Source organism: Ictidomys tridecemlineatus, chromosome 3 (assembly GCF_052094955.1).
Source record: "Ictidomys tridecemlineatus isolate mIctTri1 chromosome 3, mIctTri1.hap1, whole genome shotgun sequence".
Taxonomy (NCBI): domain Eukaryota; kingdom Metazoa; phylum Chordata; class Mammalia; order Rodentia; family Sciuridae; genus Ictidomys; species Ictidomys tridecemlineatus.
In genome coordinates, this window is record NC_135479.1 from 145,634,384 (window position 1) to 145,657,103 (window position 22,720).

General features: G+C 38.5%; 2 protein-coding genes across 4 annotated transcripts in view; one reads left to right on the forward strand and one right to left on the reverse strand.

Annotated features, from left to right (window-relative positions):
* The window catches only part of Slc49a4 (solute carrier family 49 member 4), a 104,260-nt gene extending 86,328 nt beyond the window's left edge, over positions 1 to 17,932 (reverse strand). Inside the window, exons 1-2 of the mRNA XM_078044123.1 lie at positions 17,434 to 17,932; positions 4,853 to 4,946 (exon numbers count right to left, since the gene is read on the reverse strand). Of these exons, the coding sequence (XP_077900249.1) occupies positions 4,853 to 4,946; positions 17,434 to 17,782 (443 nt within the window). The 5' untranslated portion in view covers positions 17,783 to 17,932. The remainder of the gene's footprint in view (positions 1 to 4,852; positions 4,947 to 17,433) is intronic.
* Positions 17,933 to 18,716: 784 nt separating this feature from the next.
* Positions 18,717 to 22,720, forward strand: part of Hspbap1 (HSPB1 associated protein 1) — a 60,326-nt gene continuing 56,322 nt past the window's right edge. For 2 of the 3 annotated variants that reach the window (XM_078044120.1, XM_078044122.1), the window contains exon 1: positions 18,717 to 19,292. In XM_078044120.1, the coding sequence (XP_077900246.1) occupies positions 19,229 to 19,292 (64 nt within the window). In that variant the 5' untranslated portion in view covers positions 18,717 to 19,228. The remainder of the gene's footprint in view (positions 19,293 to 22,720) is intronic. The other variant, XM_078044121.1, reaches the window with a different exon arrangement.

Below are 22,720 nucleotides of genomic sequence, written 5' to 3' on the forward strand. Positions count from 1 at the left end.
TGGCCTGCAGCTACAGTCTCTTCCCCATACAACAGTCTATAACCAGGATACTCTTCAGCTTAAATACTCCAGTGATTTCCTAGCTCAGAGGAAGAAGAAGTTCTCACAAGAGCTGACAGGTCTTAAAGATTGGATCCCAACTTGCCACCACCACCCATAACTGCTCTACCCTCAGGCTTTATGCTTCCCATGAAGTCACTCATTTATCTCCAGCCACAATGGCCTCCCTTCCAGGTATGCTCTTTCCCCCTCTGGTCTGTTTACACTGTGGTTCTCTCTACACAGAATGCTAATCTCTTAGATACTACATCATCTATAATTTCCTTCCAGTTTTTACCCCAGAGGATTATCTTCCCAGTAAGGTTTTCCTGAAATCTCGCCATCCTTTCCTCAACATTTCAAAGCTTTCTTTCCTATTCTATTTCCCCCTACTCCTTATAATATAAATCACTTACTTATCTAGTTTACTGCCAGTCTCCCCTAATCGACAAGGTAGGAATTTTTATCTATTTTGCTCACTCTTGTACTTCCAATTCCCAGCAGAGAGTGTGGCACATAGTAGGAACCCACTGAATTTGTTGAGTGCATGAATTAATGAATAAGTGAGTAAATAAACAAAAGAATTACTTCAGCTTGGGCTTTCACTGCATCTTTCCTGTCTTCTGATGGTAGTCTCTACCTGCTGAAATCAACCCCACATTCTTCCATCAGGAATTTTCTTAACACAGGTTTGATACTATCACTTCTCTGTATAAGAATTGAAGTGGCTTTCACCTTGCCAGGGAAGATAGAACAATTCTCCAGGATGATATCAATAACTTTCATCATCAGAATATCCTTTTCTAACCTCATCTTTTTATATCCATTCTTACACCTTAGTCTATAGACCAGAGTCACCCAAATTTAAATAATTTATGGATCTTATTAAAAGGGAAAATATTTCTCAAGGACTCTCAAGGCCATATCCAAGGACTTCAGTTTGAGAAACATCAATTTAAGTAATTTATAGACTAATCAATATAAATATATTTTTATTGCAGATTATTACTGGTAAAATAATTTTAATATCATAAGCAAAGTGAAAACAAAATCTTAAAATCTTTATATACCTTGCATCCCACAAGAATAAGTCCATGGACCCCAGTTGCGAACACTGCTACACACACATTAAACTACCTATCCATCCAGAAAAGGCCTCTGTTTTCTGTCTTCTATGGGCCTTCACTCTTGCTATTCCCCAATTTGGAATATCATTCCCCTAATGATGGTTCTCAAAATTCCATTTATCAAAAAAGGAAATATTATGAAAGACACTATTGAAAAATAGATGATAATAAGAAATTATTTTGAAAATTTATATTCTAAGAAAATAGAAAATCTTGCAGATAAGATTTTTCCATTCTACCTAAATTGAATCAGGAAGACATGGAAAATTTAAATAGATCAATTTCAAACAATGAAACTGAAGAGACCATGAAAAGCCTACAAACTAAGAAAAGCCCAGGACCAGACGGTTTCTCAGCCAAGTTCTACCATACCTTCAAAGAAGAACTAACATCAATCCTCCTCAAATTATTCCATGAAACAGAAAAGGAAGGAAACCTTCCAAACTTATTCTATGAAGCTAGTATCACCCTGATACCAAACACAAACAAAAACACATTAAGGAAAAAAAAAACAAACTTCAGACCAATATCCCTGATGAACACAGATGCAAAATTTCTTTCTTTTTTTTTTTTAAGAGAGAGGGGGGGGTGGAGAGAGAGAGAGAGAGAGAGAGAGAGAGAGAGAGAGAGAGAGAGAGAGTGTTTTTTAAATATTTATTTTTTAGTTTTTGGCAGACACAACATCTTTGTTTTGTTTGTGGTGCTGAGGATCGAACCCGGGCCGCACGCATGCCAGGTGAGCGCGCTACCGCTTGAGCCACATCCCCAGCCCCCAAAAATTCTTAATAAAATACTAAAAAATTGCATACAAACACATATTAAAAAGATTGTGCACTATGATCAAGTGGGGTTCATCCCAGGGATGCAAGGATGGTTCAACATACAGAAATTGGTAAATACAATTCATCACATCAATAGACTTAAAGACAAGAATCACAAGATTATCCCAATAGATGCAGAAAAAGCATTTGACAAAATACAGCATTCATTCATGATCGAAACACTAGAAAAACTAGGGATTGTAGGAACATACCTCAACATTATAAAAGCTATATATGTTAAGCCCAAGGCCAACATCATTCTAAATGAAGAAAAAATTGAAAACATTCCCTCTAAAAACTGGGATAAGACAGGGATGCTCTCTTTCACCACTTCTATTCAACACAGTCCTTGAAACTCTAGCCAGAGCAATTAGTCAGAAGAAAGAAATTAAAGGGATATTAACAGGAAAAGAGAACTCAAACTAGCTCTATTTGCCAATGACATGATTCTATATTTAGAAGACCCAATAAACTCCACCAAAAAACTTCTAGAACACATAAGTGAATTCAGCAAGGTAGCAGGATATAAAATCAACACCCATAAACCAATTGTGTTCCTATACATCAGTGATGAATCAACTGAAAGAGAAATTAGGAAAACTACCCCATTGACAATAGTCTCAAGGAAAATAAAATATTTGGGAATCAATCTAACAAAAAAGGTGAAATAGCTCTACAATGAAAACTACAGAACACTAAAGAAAGAAATTGAAGAAGACTTTAGAAGATGAAAAAAAAAAAAAAAAAGAAGATGAAAAGACCTCCCATGGTATTGGATAGGCAGAATTAACATTGTCAAAATGGCAATACTACCAAAAGCTCTAGATAGATTTAATGCAATTCCTATTGAAATTCCAATGGTTTTCTTTATAAAAATAGAAAAAGCAGTCATGAAATTCATTTGGAAAAATAAGAGACCCAGATTAGCCAAAGCAATCCTTAGCAAGAAAAGTGAAGCAGGAGGCATCATAACCAGACTTTAAGTTATACTACAGAGTTATAGTAGCAAAACCAGCATGGTATTGGCACCAAAACAGACATGTAGATCAACGCAACAGAATAGAAGACACAGAGACAAACTCACATAAATACAGTTATCTCATACTAGACAAAGGTGCCATAAACATACATTGGATAAAAGAGAACCTCTTCAACAAATGGTGCTGACAAAACTGGAAATAGCAGCAAAATGAAATTAAAACCCTATCTCTCACCCCATACAAAACTCAACTCAAAGTGGACTAAGAACCTAGGCATTAGACCAGAGACCCTGTGCCTGAGAGAAGAAAAAGTAGGCCCAAATCTCCATCATATCCACTTACGAATCAATTTCCTTTACAAGACTCCTAAAGAGCAACAAGTAAAATCAAGAATCAATAAATGATATGGTATCAAACTAAAAAGCTTCTTCACAGCAAAGGAAACAATCAAGAATGTGAAGACAGAATCTACAGAGTGGGAGAAAATCTTTGCCACCTGCACCTCAGATACAGCATTAATATCCAGGACATATAAAGAACACAAAAAACTTAACTCCAAAAGAGCAAATTACCAATCAATAAATGGGTAAAGGAACTGAACAGGCACTTCACATCAGAAATACAATTAGTCAACAAATCTACGAGAAAAATATTCACAATCTCTAGCAATTAGAGAAATAAAAATTAAGACTACAGTGAGATTTCATATCACTCCAGTCAGAATGGCAACTAAAGAACACAAGTAACAATAAATGTTGGTGAAGATGTGGGGGAAAAGATACATTCATACATTGCTGTTTGTAAACTGATGCAACCACTCTGGAAAACAGTATGGAGATTCCACAGAAAACTAGGGATGGAACCACCATTTGACCCAGTTATCCTATATCCTCAGCATATACCCAAAAAAGTTATAATCAGCATATTATAGTGATGCGGCCACATCAATGTTTCTAACAGCTCAATTCACAATAGCTAAGCTATGGAGCCAACCTAGGTGCTCTTCAACAGAAGAATGGATAAAAAATTGTGGTATATATACACAATAGAATATTAATCAGCCATGAAGAAAAATGAAATTATGGCATTTGCAGGTAAATGAATGGATTTGGAGACTAATCGTGTTAAGTGAAATAAGCCAATCACCTACAACCAAAGGCCAAATGTTTTCTCTGATATGCAATGCTAAAACACAATAAGGGGTGGAGGGAAGAGAAGTTCATTGGATTAGACAAAGGGGAATGAAGGGGTAGGTAGAAATAGAAAAGACAGTAGAATGAATCAGACATAACTTTCCTATGTTCATGTATGAATACACAACCAATATAACTCCACATCATGTACAATTACAAGTAGGGGAAGTTATACTCCATGTATGTATAATATGTCAAAATACATTCTACTGTCATGTATAACTAACAAGAACAAATTAAAAATAAATAAAAATTCTATTCATCATTCAGTGCCTAGTTTGACTCCTTCAAAAAGACTTCTTTCTGATACCCTCAGCTAAAACTTTTCCTTGTCTCATGGGGTAATTTTATACCTCTTCTATGTGTATATATATAAAATATTATATATATATATATAATACACACACATATTCTCTTACAGAGTGTATTCTATCATAGTTATTATAGCTTCAGAAGAGTATGAAAATTAACTTGTTCTTTTAGTTCCACAACAATTGGTATAGTGCCTTACATATGACAAGAAACTGAACAAATCATCACTTAGGGTAAAAAAATAAATGCTTCTATAAAGTAACCCTCCACTGACCATAAAAATGTAACTGTTTATTAAAAGCTTACAATTAAACATATACTATGTGCTTATAATAAAAGATAAAAATGCAGGAAAATTTTTTAAAACTTAGAGGATTTACCGTCTTTTCAGCATTAAGTCTGATATAGGTATGCATCTTAGACCAGTTCCCAAAACCATAAGGAACGACGTCAGAAGCACAGTCACCCGAAGTCCTATAAAGAAACCAAAACATCCATATTAGTCTCTATTTTCACTTAAGTAAATTCAAGGTTAAAAATAAATGTTTTTCTTACTAATGACTAATGTAATAAATATTATATTCTAATATTATGACTCTTCTCTATAACCCCCAACATGAAAAAGGAATACAAACAACCCTATGCTGAAAATGAAATGATTTTAATTTTAATAGAAAACTGGAATGATTATATTAATGATAAAACTCTTATTTTATAAAATGAATATATAGAATATTTTGTTCAGATATAATAGTAAAAATATAGAAAATAATTTTAAAAGACTAGATATTTTAACTTTGTATCTCCAATATAAAAATTCTAATTTTTAAATGTAAGGAGCTAATAAAGAAAACCTCTATTCTGTTCCTAAAGAGTATTTTAATGTGACAGATTATTACTATTTTTATTGGTGTACTGTGACTAGGTGTTTTGGGGGGTAGATAGGTACCGGGAATTGAATTCAGGGGCACTTGATCACTGAGCAACATTCTCAGCTCTATTTTGATTTTATTTAAAGACAGGATCTCTCTGAGTTACCTAGGGCCTTGCTAAGTTGCTAAGGCTGGCTTTGACTCAAGAACTTGCCATGTTCCTGCCTCAGCCTTCCCAGCCACTGGGATTTCAGGCATGTGCCACCAAGCCCAGATGCAATTAAGTTTTAATTTAATTAACTCTATTAATTTAAATTTTCTCAAAAAAAGTAACTAGCCAACTACATATTTTATCTAATAATCAGGACAAACTCATACTAATGCTTGTTATGGGGTCATAGAAAATAATCCCTTATGGGCTGGGTATGTGGCTCAAGCGGTAGCGCGCTCGCCTGGCATGCACGGGGCGCTGGGTTTGATCCTCAGGCACCACATACAAATAAAGATGTTGTGTCCGCCGAAAACTAAACAATAAATATTAAAAAACTCTCTCTCCCTCTCTTAGGAAAAAAAAGAAAATAATCCCTTAGGATTCTGTGATTAATACAATAACAGTTTTCTAAATTTTTTTTTAATTTATCAGATGGTTTTCAGCTTAAAGGATAATGGTGTTAAAAAATAAAAAGCATGGCTTAGAACTTCAGAAAATAATATGCATCAGATAGTTTGGGCTTTTGCATTTCAAATATAATTAGCTACTTTTAAAATGTATGCCAATGTTAGTCATGTGGATAAAAGGGGCAAAAAAGAATATACAAATATGTTTGGTATACAAACAAGGTAACCAGAAATAGACACAATACTGACAGGATAACATAATGGAACTCTGTCTTCCTACTGTTGGAATGCAATACATTTGTTAATACTGAACTAATATTATCTTACTGTTTGTGGCAGCCACACCACACAGGTGGCTTATAACAAGTCTGGGTACAATTTACAAACCTTCAATTTTTTTCCCAAATCCAGTTATCACCTTGAAACCATTTCATATGAACAATAAACCTAAATGATTAATGCAATGTTTGGTTTTTTCCAGAAAAAAATTAATTTTGGTAGAGAGTATGGGGTTAAACGTTTGGTTTTCACAAGGCTTCTTCAATTTTGAGTCAACAAAATTATAATTATACATATCAAACACAGCAAGGAAAATAAATTTGAGATCCAGATTAGGCAGATTAATGCTACACTAAGAATAATTTGTGATATCAACTGAGTTAACTTTATAATATTCTTATATAATCTGAATATTATAAATATAATTTGGCAGAAGAAATACCACAGATAATTGTGCTTCTCTGCAACAAGTAATGCATACATATTGCTCATTTACTGCTTCTACTAACAAAGCATAGATTTTAAAACCACATTATAGCCACAGGAAATAGAATGTAATTAATGAAAAGTACATACACAGTGATAAATATCCTAAAATTGCAAACATTGATCTTATAAGGTTATACCAAAAGGAATTTTATAGATTTGGGAGCCTAAAAAGCTTACATTGTACATAATGCTTATGTTTTCCTAAATATTTTGTAATTAAGGTAAGAGCCAGTAAACATGTAGTGGGGCATTGTTTACAGCCATATGGTCCAAATAACCAAGATTTTCATTGTTACTACTAAAGGCTAACACACTTTTTACTAAATTGTGCTTTTTAATCAAATGCATGACAATATAATAGCTACTATAAACTTTAAAGAATGAAGAAGTTGTGAAAAGCTGATTAAAACAATCTTACACAGCATGGAAGCTTTCTTGTTTAATTGTTGCCAAGTGTTGCTTAATCTATCCCAGTTAGGTACCCAATCTTGAATGGAATGCTTTCTTCATGTTACTCATACTTGGACATGGCATGAATGTAATTCCATGTAATCAAAAAGATGTCATCTCCCCCAGGGACGAGAAGTTAATAAGGACTCCAGCAAAACAGTAGACTGCACTGCTAATCATATAAAAGTACAGTACATACAATAGGTATAGTATATATAATATTAGACACTGGTAATAAATGGTTTGTGTTCCTATTCGAAAAAAATAGTCATGTAGATCTTCTATATAGGCATATTTCAAAGGTCACAGTATTGGGATATGAATACAAATACCATGATGAAAAATATTATCAGAACAATTTCATTACACAAGAATAATTGAAAATAAAAATAAATCAATATGGCACCCAGACACTGCAGGAAGCTTCCTTTCAATAGATGAGATAGTTCCTTTTACTGGGTACCCACTAGATATAGAAGTCTCCATAAACACATAAACGAAGCAGGGAATAGTCAGCTGCTGCCACAAAGCTCACCTGGGAGGACCATCCTTGCCCAGGCTCCATAATTCCATCAGATGGAATAAAGACAAGCTCTTCTGCTCCTGACAATATTCTCTCCTCGCTCCCTACAATGTCACAGTCTTCCCACCCCAATTCACCTTGGAGAATATCAAGATTAATCACATTATATTGGACATAAGCACTCTAAAATGCACAGGTCATCCTTAACCCAGGATACATTTCTGCATCCCTTAATCTGACCTCATCTCTACTACCCTCCAACTCCAGAATCTTTTCCCCCATGCCTTCTGGAGGGCTCAGTCATTATCAGTATAACATGAACATTCCCAAGTTTGTCTCCAAAGGGTGTCTCCACCTTCTTATTTCCACTTAGGTATCTTCTCTGTTTCCCAACCTCCCAATCACTGTTACTCTCTATCCCAAAATTCTCCAGTCTTTTTTGCTCTCATGCTTAAAAGATGGTTTTTTTCATCATTGGTTTAAGCAATATGATTATGATGTGTTTTTATGTAGTTTCTTCATGTTTCTTCTGCTGGGATTTCTATATATGAGAGGTTATAGTTATTATAAAGTACAGACATTTTTTTGCCACTATTATTTCAAAAAATCTCTCCCCCCCCCATCACTCCTTCTTGTTCTATGCCTTTCTCACTTACCTCTTGTCTTCTGGGGCTCCAATGATATGTATATTGGGCCACATAAAACTGCCCCACAGCTCACTGTTGGTCATGTTTTTTGTTTGTTTGTTTGTTGTTAGTCTTTATTTCTTTGTGTTCCACTCTGGATAGGTTCTGTTGCTAAACCTTCACACTCATGCTGATCTTTTCTTCTGCAACATTGAATCTCCTGTTAAAACCTACATGATCAATTTAAAATTTTCATCTGTAGAAGGTTGATGTTGATCTTTTTATGTTTTATTTTTACATTTTTGGCAGTACTGGGGACTGAACCCAGTCACTCTACCACTGAACTATATCCTCATCTTTTTATTTTAAAAATTTGAGACAGGGTCTTGCTAAATTGTCCAGGCTGGCCTCAAACTTGAAATCCTCTTGCCTCAGCCTCACAAGTAGCTGGGATTACAAGTGTGCACTACCAAGCACATCTCTTCCTAGGTTTTCTATGTCTCTTCTTACCATGCTCAAGCCTTCTTCAATCCCCTACTTACAGAGGTTTTTTCCATTCTGACCCTTGGGAATATGAACTGTTCCAGCCACATGTGAACTTTGGGAACTCTACTGCCTGCTCCTCTCCAATCTTAGGTAGTTTCCTCACATGTACCTGTGCTCAGGTGAAGACTCAAGAGGCACTCCCTACAGACCCATAACTTTCTCTGAGATTCTTCCTCTGTGGGACTCTGTCCCAAGACTCCAGTTACACTGGCCTTTTCCAATTCTTAACTTTTTGTCCTCAACTTAAGAAAACTGCTGGGTTTTGTCTGGTATCCCATTTCTCTGTTGCTACCTGGAAATTCTATCTAGGTAGTAGAATGAAGCAATGGTAGGGATCATTGTTCTGCCTTCTCCATTGTCCAGTGTCTGAGATTCACCATTTCATTCATATAAATGTGTGTGTGTGTGTGTGTGTGTATGTATGTATGTATGTTTTAGCTGTTTAAGATGAAAGGATAAATTCAGCTCATATTTTTCCCTCATGGCCTATTCTGTGTGTAATCACAACCATTACTCTGTGCTGTGATTGTCTACAGACCACCAAACACCTGCCTCCAGGTCACTCACCCCCACTGCTTAAAGATGTCTTGGCTCATTATTACTCCTTGGGACACCACACTTTCACAAATCTGTTGATTTCAATACCCACTGATGGATTTTTCAATATCCTGACCTCTTATTCCATGACCATGTTTAACCTACTTTGGTTGTCCACACTTTCAATTACACTCTGACCATATATTTACCATAACTGCATCTACAATATAATCTCAATCCCAAGCATCCCATTCTTCAACCATCCTCTTCTTCTTCCCACTCATTTCCTCTCATATACTAATATTACAATGATTTTTTTAATTGTTTTATTTATTTGTTCTAATCAGTTTTACATTATAGCTGAATGCTCTTCAATTGATTGTACACAAATGGAGTACAATTTTTCACTCCTCTGGTTGTACACAAAGTAGAGTCACACCATTTGTGCAATCATACATGTACCTAGGGTAATGATGTCTGTTTCATTCTACCATCTTTGCTATCCTCATGCTGCCTCCCCTCCCCTTTGGCCAATCCAAAGTTCCTCCACTCATCCCATGCCCCCCCCACCGCCCCGCCATTAATGGATTAGCATCCACTTATCACAGAGAACATTTGACCTTTGGTTTTTTGGAATTGGCTTACTTCTCTTAGCATAATATTCTCTAACTCCATCCATTTGCCTGCAAATGACATAATTTTATTCTCTTTTATTGCTGAGTAATATTACATTGTTTATATATACCACAGTTTCTTTATCCATTCATCTACTGAAGAACATCTAGATTGGTTCTACAGTTTAGCTATTGTGCATTGAGCTGCTATGAACTTTGATGTGGCTACATCACTGTAATATGCTGTTTTTACATCCTTTGAGTATAGACCAAGGAGTGGGATAGCTGGATCAAATGGTGGTTCCATTCCAAGTTTTTTTTTTAAGGAATTTCCATACTACTTTCCAGATTGGTTGCACCAATTTGCAGTCCCACCAGCAATGTATGAGTGTGCCTTTCCCCCCACATTCTTGCCAACACTGATTGTTGCTAGTATTCTTGATAACTGCCATTCTGACTGGAGTGAGATGAAATCTTAGCGTGGTTTCGATTTGCATTTCTCTAATTACTAGAGATGTTGAACATTTTTTCATATATTTGTTGATTGATTGCATATCTTCTTCTGAGAAGTATCTGTTCAGTTCCTTAGCCCATTTATTGATTTGATTGGGTTGTTTTACTGATGTTAAATTTTTTGAGTTCTTTATATATCCTGAGATTAATGCTGTATTTGATGTGTGTGTGGTAAAAATTTGCTCACACACTGTAGGCTCTCCACCTCATTGATTGTTTCTTTTGCTGAGAAGAAGCTTTTTAGTTTGATGCATTCCATTTATTGATTCTTAATTTTTTTTCTTATGCTATAGGAGTCTTGTTAAGGAAGTTGGCGTCTACTCCAACATGATGAAGATTCGGGCCTACTTTTTCCTCTAGTAGGCCTAGGGTCTCTGGTCTAATGCCTAGCTCCTTGATCCACTTTGAGTTGAGTTTTGTGCATGGTGAGAGATAGGGGTCGAATTTCATTTTGCTACATATAGATTTCCAGTTTTCTCAGCGCCATTTGTTAAAGAGGCTCTCTTTTCTCCAATGCATGTTTGTGGCACCTTTGTCTAGTATGAGATGACTGTATTTATATGGGTTTGTCTCTGTGTCTTCTATTCTGTTGCATTGATCTACATGTCTGTTTTGGTGCCAAAATCATGCTGGTTTTGTTTTTTTTGTTTGTTTGTTTTGTTTTTTTACTATAGCTCTAACTTAAAGGCTGGTTGTGATGCCTCTTGATTCACTTTTCTTGCTAGGGATTGCTTTGGCTAATCTGGATCTCTTATTTTTCCAAATGAATTTCATGATTGCTTTTTCTATTTCTATGAGGTATGACGTTGGGATTTTAATTGGTATCACATTGAATCTGTATAGCACTTTTGGTAATACTGCCATTTTGACAATGTTAATTCTGCCTATCCCAGAGTATGGGAGATTTTTCCATCTTCTAAGATCTTCTTCAATTTTCTTCTTTAGTTTTCCTTACAGAGGTCTTTCACCCCTTTTGTTAAATTGACTCCCAAGTGACAATGATTTTTTTTACTATAATAAGGAATGACAATTTTAGAGACTACAACTTTATCTCATTCATCTCATTCCTTGTTAATCCCATTCACCTGGTAAAACTGCAACTCTGGTTAAATCTCTCTCTTTATGTCTCTGCCAACTCTGCCCATGCCTGCACTTGCCCAACAGAACAGGTTGGAGGAAAACACACAACCATGATAACTGGTCTCACTTCAAATTAATCACCAATGGCCAAGCCCTCAGTGTTGCCAATTAATCCTGCTACAATTTCCCAGTCCACATGTTCCCCACTTTCCTAGAAAACAGTTCCATAAATTATTCTCTCCCCAAGAAATACTCCCCTATGCTCACTCATCAGGTGATAATTTTGTTTCCATTTTTCTGAGGCATAAAAGCAAAATTAACATCTACAAGCTTCTACCAACCACCATCTGCATCTGTATCTATATACTCAGTATCTTCTGTTACTACTGAAGAATTAGCTGTTACTGCTTCTGAGGTCAATTTGTTTACCTGTACTCTAGAAGACTGCATCTCATCTTGCTTACTCAAGGACACAGCTACAGCAATTCCACTCTGCCTCTCCAGCACCATCAATTTCCTCCTGACTCCATTAGAATACCACATTATAGACATAGGCTTCAATATCTCTTAACTTAAAAAAAAAAAAAACCCAGTAGCACATTTTCTTGACTCCAGTCCCATTTCTCTGTTGCCCTACAAGGCATAACTTCTCGAAAGAAGCATCTACACTCACCATCTCCAATTCCTCTCCTCCCATTTTATCTTGAACTTACCCCACCACTCCAGTGAGACTATTCTTTTAAAGGACACCAAATATCTCCATGTTGCTAACTCCAATGTTCTATTCTCAATCCTCCCTAGCTTGTTCTTTTTTACTTACACAACTTCTAAATACTGGAATGCCCCAGGGTTCAGTCCTCACCTCTTCAGAAGCTACATTTCTCTCCACAGGTGATCCCACTGGGCCCCAAGACTTTAAATAGTATTACATCTGACAAAGACTATAGTTTCAGGGATCATTTCTATAGTTTGTTACATCTGACAGCTCCCGAAATTACTGTGCAGGTGTCTCCCCTGAATTCCATACTTGTTTATCCAACCAACATTTAATCAATCTTCTTAGATATCTAATAGGCATTTCCAACTCCTAATCTCCATGCCATCCGCCTCCCAACTGTTCTTTCCACAATCTTGACCTCAGTAAATCAAAGCTCTATTCCCCAAATTACTAATATTATAAGGTTGAAAAACATTACAGACTCCTCTCCTTCCTTCACACTCTATAACAGACCCATTAACAACACTTTTGAGTTTACTTTCAACATCTATATACAAACTAACCACTTCTCAAATCCTCCATTGCCATAACCTGAAGGAAGCCACCATCAGCTCCCATGTGGGTTATTCCACTAGCCTAACAGGTCTCCCTGCTCTGGCTCACATTCTTAAGACAACACTGGTAGAGTCTTCATTTTGCTCATGTCTCAGAGCCTTTCAATGGCCCAAGGCCTTCCCTTGGCTTTCAAGGCCCTCCCTGAGCCAGTTTCCCATTCCCTCAGGGATCCTCTTACCACTGTTTCTTTCAAGGACTCTGCTCCAGTCTCATTGTTTATTCTTGGAAATGCCAAACAAGTTTAGGACCTTTTGTCTTTGCTATTACCTTTGCCCCAAACAGTCTTATCTGGAATCTACAAGGCTGGCTTCCTTTTTCCCTCAAGTATCTACTCAAACACTGTTACTAAGTGAGGCTTTCCCTGTCACCCTCTGCAAAATATAACACCACCTGATCATGTTCCCTTCATTCTTTTTTTTTGGGGGGGGGGCAGGGACAGCAGGGGGAGGTACCAGGCATTAAACTCAGGGGCATTTGACCACTGAGCCTCATCTCCAGCCCTATTTTGTATTTTATTTAGAGACAGGATCTCATTGAGTTGCTTAGCCCCTCGCTTTTGCTGAGGCTGGCTTTGAACTTGCAATCCTCCTGCCTCAACCTCTTCAGCTGCTGGGATTACCGACATGTGCCACAGCGTTGGCTCCCTTCATTCTTTAACCTGTTTTTATTTTTTCCAAATCATATATTAACCTCTGACATACTAAATATTGAATTTTAAAATTAGCTTCCTGGATCTTCTCACTAGTTGTAGACTCTACCCCAGTGCTTTGCATACATTTATTGTTATCGTCTTGAAGCTTTCTTCTCTTAGTTTCTAGGTTACATTTGTTCTGACTCTCCTATTATCTCACTAGCTAGTACTTTTCTGTTTCATGCTGGTAAATAAAGAGGGGAGGGAAGGTGTAACATACATCTTAGGAAGATAAAAGGTCTTCTATGCTAAGCTGGGTGAGATCTGTTGCAGCATGATCACCGGACAACCATTTATTTTCTAGGGAGCGAGATATTTAGCCCCCAGTGAAAGCTCAGAATTTGTGTTCTGTGTGTACAGATGAGACACCTGCAGAACACATCTGGAAAGAAAAATTACTTCCTAACAGAATTTTCAAATTTATCTTTTATTGCTTCGACCAATGGAAAAAAATTTTAAAATTGAAGGATGGGATTGTAGGTCAGTGGTGTAGAGCGCTTGCCTTGCATGTGTGAGGTACTGATTTCGATCCTCAGCACCACATAAAAATAAATAAATAAAATATTGTGTCCATCTACAACTAAAATAAAATATAAAATTGATTTCACCATATAGTTATAAGAACTATGAATGAATTTCTAAAACTTTTATTTTATGAAATGATTAGGTAGCTTCTAATATATCTGGTCATGAATAATAGATAAAATTATAATAAGAATGAGGAAAATTAACATTTTTCTACCACAAAATCAAGGTTGACTAAATTTAAAGAATATTGAAAAAGTTTCTGATGAAAAGAAAAATAAAAAGAAACTACAAAACAGCATTTTCCCCCATTAAACAAAAATTATGCTTTGGACTGAGCTTCTATACTATGATCCAACAGGTGAGACCACAAACCAAAATGGAGCCCCTTATGCTAAATAATCAAATGGAAACTTTAAGGATGTTATTAAAAACAGGCTAGTTTTTCCTGAAAATAGATTTTGGTTTACATGAGTCAGTATAAAAAGGAAGTCCCCATTACTTTGACCTTTACTAAAAAGTGAATAGCAGTAATCTGACATTAACCAATCAGGTTTTTTTCCTATTATTTTTGTTTCCTTGTTACACCTTATAAAACCAACTCTACCCAAGGTACAGTGATGCTTGTCTGTAATCTCAATGATTCAAGAGGCTGAGGGAGGAGGATTGTAAGTTTGAGGCCAGGCTTGGCAACCCAATAAGACTGTGCCTCAAAATTAAAAAGAAAAAGAGTTGGGGATATAACTCAGTGGTGAAGTGCCCTTAGGTTCAACTTCTGGTACCAAACAAACACCACACACACTTACTCTTTGTTTTTTTCCAAGGAGAACTTTTATTCTATTTTGTAGAATGGAAGCTATCCAATTCATTAATCACAAATAAACTCCTATTCTACCTATAATTAAATTAGTTGTAATCTTGTCTTTTGACACTTCTAAATGTTGTTCTTGGCTAAACTTTTAAGGAATGAACAAAGAATTGTCAGATTAGAGAAAAAAATAAGTAGAAATAATATGTTCAACATGCAAACCTAGACTGTATCTTAGACTAGGAAAAAAATTGGAAAAATTGATGAAGTCCAAGTAAAGTCTAATTTCATTAAAAAGCAAGCAAGCAAGCAAACAAAAAACATCAAAACAGAATGTCTCCATTCAGAACATGAAATCCTTTCTCAGCATTTTGCGCACATCTTCTGTGTTAGTATCTACTCAACCTGAAAGTTCTATACCAGTCAAGACACACCCTTCCAAGACTGAATAACTTTTATTGTTAGAAGGTTCTTCCTTGTATTTTGTGGTGTCACATTCCTTATAACTTAATGCACTTCAGTTCTTCCTTCTAGAACTATATATATTATAGTCTAATTCCTCTTATACTTGACCATCACATATTCTACATTCTGCCTCAAGTTTCTTTTTCAAACTGTTTTAACATATTCTGTTCCCTTCTATGATTTTTACCCAACCATAATTTTTTTTAGGGGGGGGAAGTTTTGGTTTTTTTTACAACCATGGTTTTTAAAACCATTATCATTACTGTCACACATTTTTAAAATCTGGTTTGTCAAATGACCTTAAATATCAATGCTCAATACCAAACATTAGTATAGAGAATTTCAAACCATTTCTCTTCTCGTTCTGGACACTATGCTCTGTGCCCAAAACTGTCCTCCTCTTTTAGCAGTTATATCACATTATTGGTTGTGAATGAATTCTCAAATCAACAGTTCCACAGTCTTTTCTATATAGAATATTCCTATGAAGGAACTGTCAGGATGGGAGACCATCACCCTATTCTAGTCTCTTAATAACAAATAATTTGAATGCTAATAATATGTGCCAGACAATTGCGATTCTATGTCTACCTATGCTTGACTTGTGATAATCTGAATATTTGTATCTCCCTCAATCCATATGCTGAAATCCTAACCACCACAATCATGGAATTAGGAGGAGGAATTTTGGGAATTGATTATGTTATGAGGGAACAGTCCTTATGAATAAGAGTAATGCTTTTATGAAAGTGATCCCAGAGAGATTACTGGCTTTTTCCCCCATGAGACATTACAAAGAAAAGACCACTGTGCAGGAAGTAAGTCTAACCAGACATGGATTCTGCCCAGGCCTTCATCTTGGCTTTCCAATCATCCAGAACTGTTAGAAATAAATTTCTGGGGTTGGGGTTGTAGCTCAGTGGTAGCGCTTTCCTAGCAAGTGTGAGGCACTGGGTTCAATCCCTGGCACCACATTAAAAAAAATAAAAATAAAAAAATAAAGGTATTGTTCGTCTACAACTAAAATAAATAAATAAATAAAAAAGAAATAAATTTCTGTTGTTTATTAGGCACCAAATTGATAGCATTTTGTTATAATGGCCCCAGTGGACTAAGACAATGTTCCAAATCTTATCAAAGAACTAATTTCATAAATACTTATAAAAAGGCTGAACTAACAGAAATGATACAAAGTAATCCCAAATCATTATCCAACTAATAAACCTAAAGTCTTGTACAACAGCCTCTTGAGGGTAAATTATCGCTATAAATCTATTTGCCCATACTTACATGGGATTATTCAATGTTTTCTCAGCCCTGTGAACTTTTATTTATTTTTGCTCCTATCAGAATCATACTGGCAGGTGGTAAAATTAGATGTACATAGTATCCTATGCATCTCAATTGAGAAAGCCACCTGGTCACATACACACATTTTAAACCTGTCCTGCACCACCTTCAGAAAACCAAGCGTCAGATCTGAGTTTTCCAATAGCTTTTCCAGGGCTGGAGTCATCTATGATCAAAGCCAACTCATTACTTCCTTACATCTGGACATAATCAATCTATTTTCTGACCTCTCACCCTCAACATGCCCAAATCCCTTTGAAGTCAAAGCATTAGTCATTTTTGTCAGGTGTAAAAAACATTCATAGCATGTGCACTTCGATGCTCTGATGTCCACAATGTGTAAAATCCGAAACATTCAAAGATCGCTTAAATCCCTACAGTTGCAGAAAGGGCCTTGATTTAAATATAAATAAATAAACATTTGCATGGCAGTTTCCCCATATTTACTTGTCTCTTTGAGGACAGAGGGTTCCTAACTCAGAAACGGGATGCCACCAACACTGGGTCACCTCACACAACCCCTAATACCAAGCCCAGAGAGGCGGCTGGCAGGCCTGGAGCTAGGGCAGGCGCTGACTCCCCAGGGAGTGACAGCACTTGCAGAGACCCCACACACACCCTGCCCACCCCGCGACCCCTTACCTCTCTTGTCCAGGAGCCACATGAACGCGAAGCAGGGCAGGAAGCCAATGGGCCCCCACAGCACAAGCAGCGCGATGTCCCAGCTGGAGAAGCCATAGGCCTGGCGCGCCGAGTTCTGGATAGGGCCCCAGGTGTTCCAGACCAGGCCCTGCGCGAACGCCAGCAGCGAGAAGAGCAGCAGCACCAGCCAACGGCGCCCGTACACCCGTCCCGGACCGGGGCCAGCGGCGGGCAGCGCCACCGCCACCGCCGCCGCCTCCCGGCTCCTGCGCGCAGCCCCGGGCCCAGGCCCGAGCCCGGGCCCCAGTAGCGGCTGCCGCTCCTCGTCGCTACTCCAGCCTGCGCCCATGGCCACGCCGCCCGCCGGCCCCTGCCCGGAGCAGACTCGGTGGCCGCCTACCAGCCCACTCAGACGCGGCGGGAGGAGCCCCAGTCGGAGCTGCTGTGGTCGCCCTCGGCCTCCCGGCCGTGCCTGGTGCGCCTGCGCCACCCGAGCCGGTGGGTGGGGAGGCGGGGGCAGGCTGAGGTCCGCCCCGCCCTCAGGCACTGCGAGCAAACACCCGCACGTGGAAGAGCTGGGGTCGCAGTGAGAGGACCGGGAGGAATTGTAAAGGCAGTGAGGAGCCCGGTTGGCCCGGGAGAGGGAAACTCCCAGGGAAACTGCAGTAGAGGAGGTTAGGCAAGCCACCCGGGGGTTGCTGGAGGAAGTGCCCAAGTTTGCATCATGTGCCTAATAAACAACTCGGTGACCTCAGGCCACTTAACCTAATGCTTGCTACTATATTGGGTTTAGTTTTATTTGGTTTATAACTTCAGAAATTATAGGGGGGGGGTGGGGATTGATGGAATTAGATCGAAGTATAGGAGCGTGCCAGGGGATGGTATTACAAAAATGATATCTTGTGCCTTTGTTTTTGTAAATAAGTACTACCTAGTATAATGTGTCACCTTTTTGTCTTACATACCCAATGCCACATGTAGTATTTTTACCCATTTTGTCTATCACTTAATAGGCGAACAGTAAGATTGTGTTAAGGTTGTAAGATTTCTGCCCCAAAGTGACCTAGATCCATCTTCGGTTATGATTTTGAACAGACTAAGGGTAAACAAGGAAAAAACTGGGGGTTGTTGATCTCTTGACCAGGCAGCCACTTGTTTGTTTTGATCTATAAATCCAGAAGCCTGACAGCTGTCAGAGTCCTTAAGAACTCAAGTGGAGCAATTTGGCTTGTCTGGATCGGGAAATGAGTCACAGGGAGAGCAATCAAAGGACACTCTGCCCGAGGTTCCTATTCCCGGCAGTCACAAAAACGAGATGGAGTCACGCTGCTGCCAGAAGGGGCAGAGAAGTGAAAGACAGTCACTGTGCTGGTCTCCGCGGCTGGTCAGAGTGGCTGCAGGGACAGCGAACGCACAGACCAGGCCCACCGCCAGGAGCCCCGCAAAACAACAAACCACCCCCTAGGACTCCAATCCTGTGGGGTGGGGAAAAGCCAAGGAAGGATCTGACTAGAGAACGAAAGACTAAGCGAAAGAAGCTAAGGTCTGGAGGCTGTGAGGAGCGCCACCCCTCAAACCACGCGTTCGGTGCTTGGGACCAAAACAAACCCGTGTGGCCCCGCCCAGAGCTGGTCACGTGAGGCCGCGGCGGCGGCGGCGGTTCCGGCGAAGCTGGTGGAGCCCCTGCGATTCCTTCCTGTGGTGCCGCTGAGGACCCCAGGCGGGCCCTGCGCGGACTCCACTGCACGTTCACTCCATTGGGTTCTGGCGGAGCGGAGGCCGCCTCGCGCTCTCCATGGCAGCGGGCTCAGAGGTGAGCTCTCACTTTACCCTGGAAGCTACAGCTGCAGGGAACCAAGGTAGGTGCCAGACTGAGGTCATCCCCTAAATGCAAACCCGGTCCCTAGGGATCCACCGGGCTCCTCTCTTGTGGCCCTTTGAGATTAGCCCCATCCCAGGTCTCTCCCGCCTTGCATTCAATTATGAAGAAAAAGAACTTGTTTTTATAAATGGGAGTTTTCGCAAATAGTGGTATCCAGATTTTTGATCGTTGTACAGAAATCCTAGGGCAGTGCTGTTGCACGCACAAGGGCGTTCTAATGTTAGAGTGGACTAGAATTAAATTTGTGAAACTGGAGGTAAGGGGAAACAGTGTGAGACTCTTGTGAACAGGGATCATGGGCTTTTTATTCGTTTTCTGTGGAACCTTGGTTTAGTGAATGGGTGAAGTTTGCTGGCCCAGGAGCTGGAGTTTCCTGTTAGCATTTAATGAAATGATTGCTCCTTGCATGGGCCCTGTTCTGCATACTGCCACGGGATCCAGAAACTTTTAAATGTTTATAACAGAGCCTATCCGGAGAACTCACAGTGAATAAAGGAACCTGGAAAGAAAAAAGAATGACTAATAAGTGGTCTCATTACTGCTATCCATAGAACACACTCACTCAGTGACAGTTGTCACCATGAGGAGGGATCCCAATGGGAAAAACAAAAATATTTCAAGGAGGGAATAGTTTGAGGTGAATGTTTATGATTGGACAGGATAGTGACAAACTCTGGTGCTGGTGCTGGGAGCTCTGGAAGACAGGGAGCAGAAAAACACAAGATGGATGTATGTGGAGATCAAATAGTTTACCCAGAGGTGTAGATGCCCATTCCCAGCTGAAGGAATAAATTATAACCTCCTACTCTCTGACTTCTTTCTCCTGCCTTTATAGCTCATTAGCTTATGTACCCCAGGAGACAATTCCTGAATTTCCGTTATACCTCCAATCCATTGACCCTTCCATTTTTATACACTTCACTCTGACCATGTTTGAGGGCATGTCATAGTTTATCATTATGAGTTCTTTCTTGAAAATACACTTTTCTCTTGGCCCTCCCTGCATTTTATTCTGACAAAACTTACACTGAATGAATGCACCCTTTTGCACTCTCTGTATCTACACCTGTCTAGCCGAACATTGCTGGAAAAATTCTGCATGGACCTGTGGATGTATCTCCAAGGCAGAGCACTTGCCTACCATAGGGGAGACCCTGGGTTCCATCCCCAGCACCAGTTGATGGCAGTATAAAAGGAGAATGCTTAAGCTCTTGAATATTCTTTCAGGATGGACCTGAGATTCTTCTGATGCTCCTTTCTAACTTTCTCCTTTGACAGTTTCTTCAATTTTAACTCCTTTTGCCATCTCTTTCATGTTTATAACTCTATAATTCAGCTAATGACCTTTTAAGTCAGGACAGTTCTTTATCTAGTCTATCTTCCTTTTATCCTCCTGCATCATCAGATCCTAGATCAAATCATCTATATTTTTACCTAAACCCCTAGTATATCTTCCTGACCAGTATCCCTGTTTCCTAACTTGTACCCCTCCAATTTCTTCTCTGTTCAGCAGCTGACATTTTTTTAAGGAAGAGAAGGATGTGGCTCAGTGATAAAAGGCTTGCTTAGCATGTTCAAGGTCTTAAGTTCGATCCCTAGCGTAACCAAAAAACAAAATGTGTCACTCGCTTACTTAAATATTTTGAATTAATTTCATTGCACTTAGAACCTAGAATAAATGTCAAATTTCTAACTATGCCCTACAAAATGTTTAGTTTAGGTTCTGCCAACTTTCACTCACCTCTTCCTACTTTTCACATAGTTGACTTCTTCATGTGTCAGAGTATGTCAGCACCTGAGTCCTTCCCAGACCAATCTATCTAAAACAGTCTGTGGGTGTCCCCACCCTCCACGCCCCTAGATGTTTTATAATGCAGCATCTATTTCATCATTTTACTATTACCATCTGTAATTACTTTTTTATTCCATTTGACCTTGAATACTTAAGGGCAGGACCTATATCTGCTTCATTCATCACTGTGTGCCCATTAAAAGGTAAAGTATCGGGATATAATATTTTGTTGAGTGAATGAGTAAGAGATCTCTGTGCCAAGTCTAGAGACAAGAGGAGAAAGCGTGTTGACATAATCCAGGAATCAAAAGAGATTGCTATGAGAAGTGGTGAAAAAAGAGGGATCCCAAAGGTCACATTATACCATTTAAGAAGCCTGACCTTTAAAACAGCAGGAAGCCTTTGAAGAGGTTTAGTTAGGGGAGTAATGTGATCAGTTGTAGTTTTAGGAAGATCACTCTGGCTGAAGGGTTGCAGAAGAAATTGTAGGGAGTATTTAATCAGTGCCTCAGTTTCCTCTTCTATGAAATGCATGATAATTGTGAAAATTGAAGACCATATATGTTCATCCAGCATAATATCTGGCAGGATTAAATATTCAAGAATGGTGACAATTTTTATTAGTAATAGACAGTGCTAGCCTTGGTGACCAATAGGAAATTGGGAGGAAAAAAGAGAAACTAGGTGTAAGTTTGGAAGCTGAAGAACAGTAGGAAGTTGGAAGCAATGTTGAGTTTTAATATGAATGCATAGAGGGTAAGTACAGGATGATGATGCAGAAGAAAGTCAGGTACACAAATGGGAAAGAGGAGGTTTGGGTTTTTTTTTTTAACGTATAGTATGCAGGTATCATAAAATTCACCATTTTATAGCTTACAATACAATCCAGTGGTGTTTAGTGTGTTCACAAGGTTGTATAACCATCACTATTTTAATTCCAAAACATTTTCATCGCCCCCAGAAGAAACATGTTCCCCATTAGCAGTCACTGCTCACTACCTCTTTTCCCAATCCAAGATAACCATGATCTCTCTTTCTCTATGTTTTTGACTATTCTGGACATTTTATATAAATGGAATCATACCATACATGGCATTTTGTGTCTGACTTCTTTCCTGTAACATAATCTATGTTGTACAATGTATCAATACTTAATTTTCTTTTTCTAGCTGAATAATATTCCATTGTATAGATCTATCACATTTTGCTTATCCATTCATCAGTTGATTGCCTTTAGAATTATTTATTATCTATTGTGAATAATGGTTTTTATCCTGAATAATGCTACGATGAACATCCAGGTACAAGTTTTGTTGTTGTTGTTGTCAACATGTGTTTTAAGTTCTCTTAGGCAGAGTAGAGTTGCTGGGTCATGTGCTATTAACTTTTTGAGGACATCCTTGATTCTTAATCTGAAGTCCTAAGGAGAGGAAAAAATTTGATGAAAAAAACACAGCATGCATAAACATTTGTGCAGGTAACTTCAAATTTTGTGTTAAAGGGTCATCTGAAACTGTCTATGGAACTTTTAATCCTATTTTAAAATGTCATCCTCTCCAGCAACACCACTTTAGAGTGACCCTGCTTATTATCATTAAAAACTAAGTTAATTG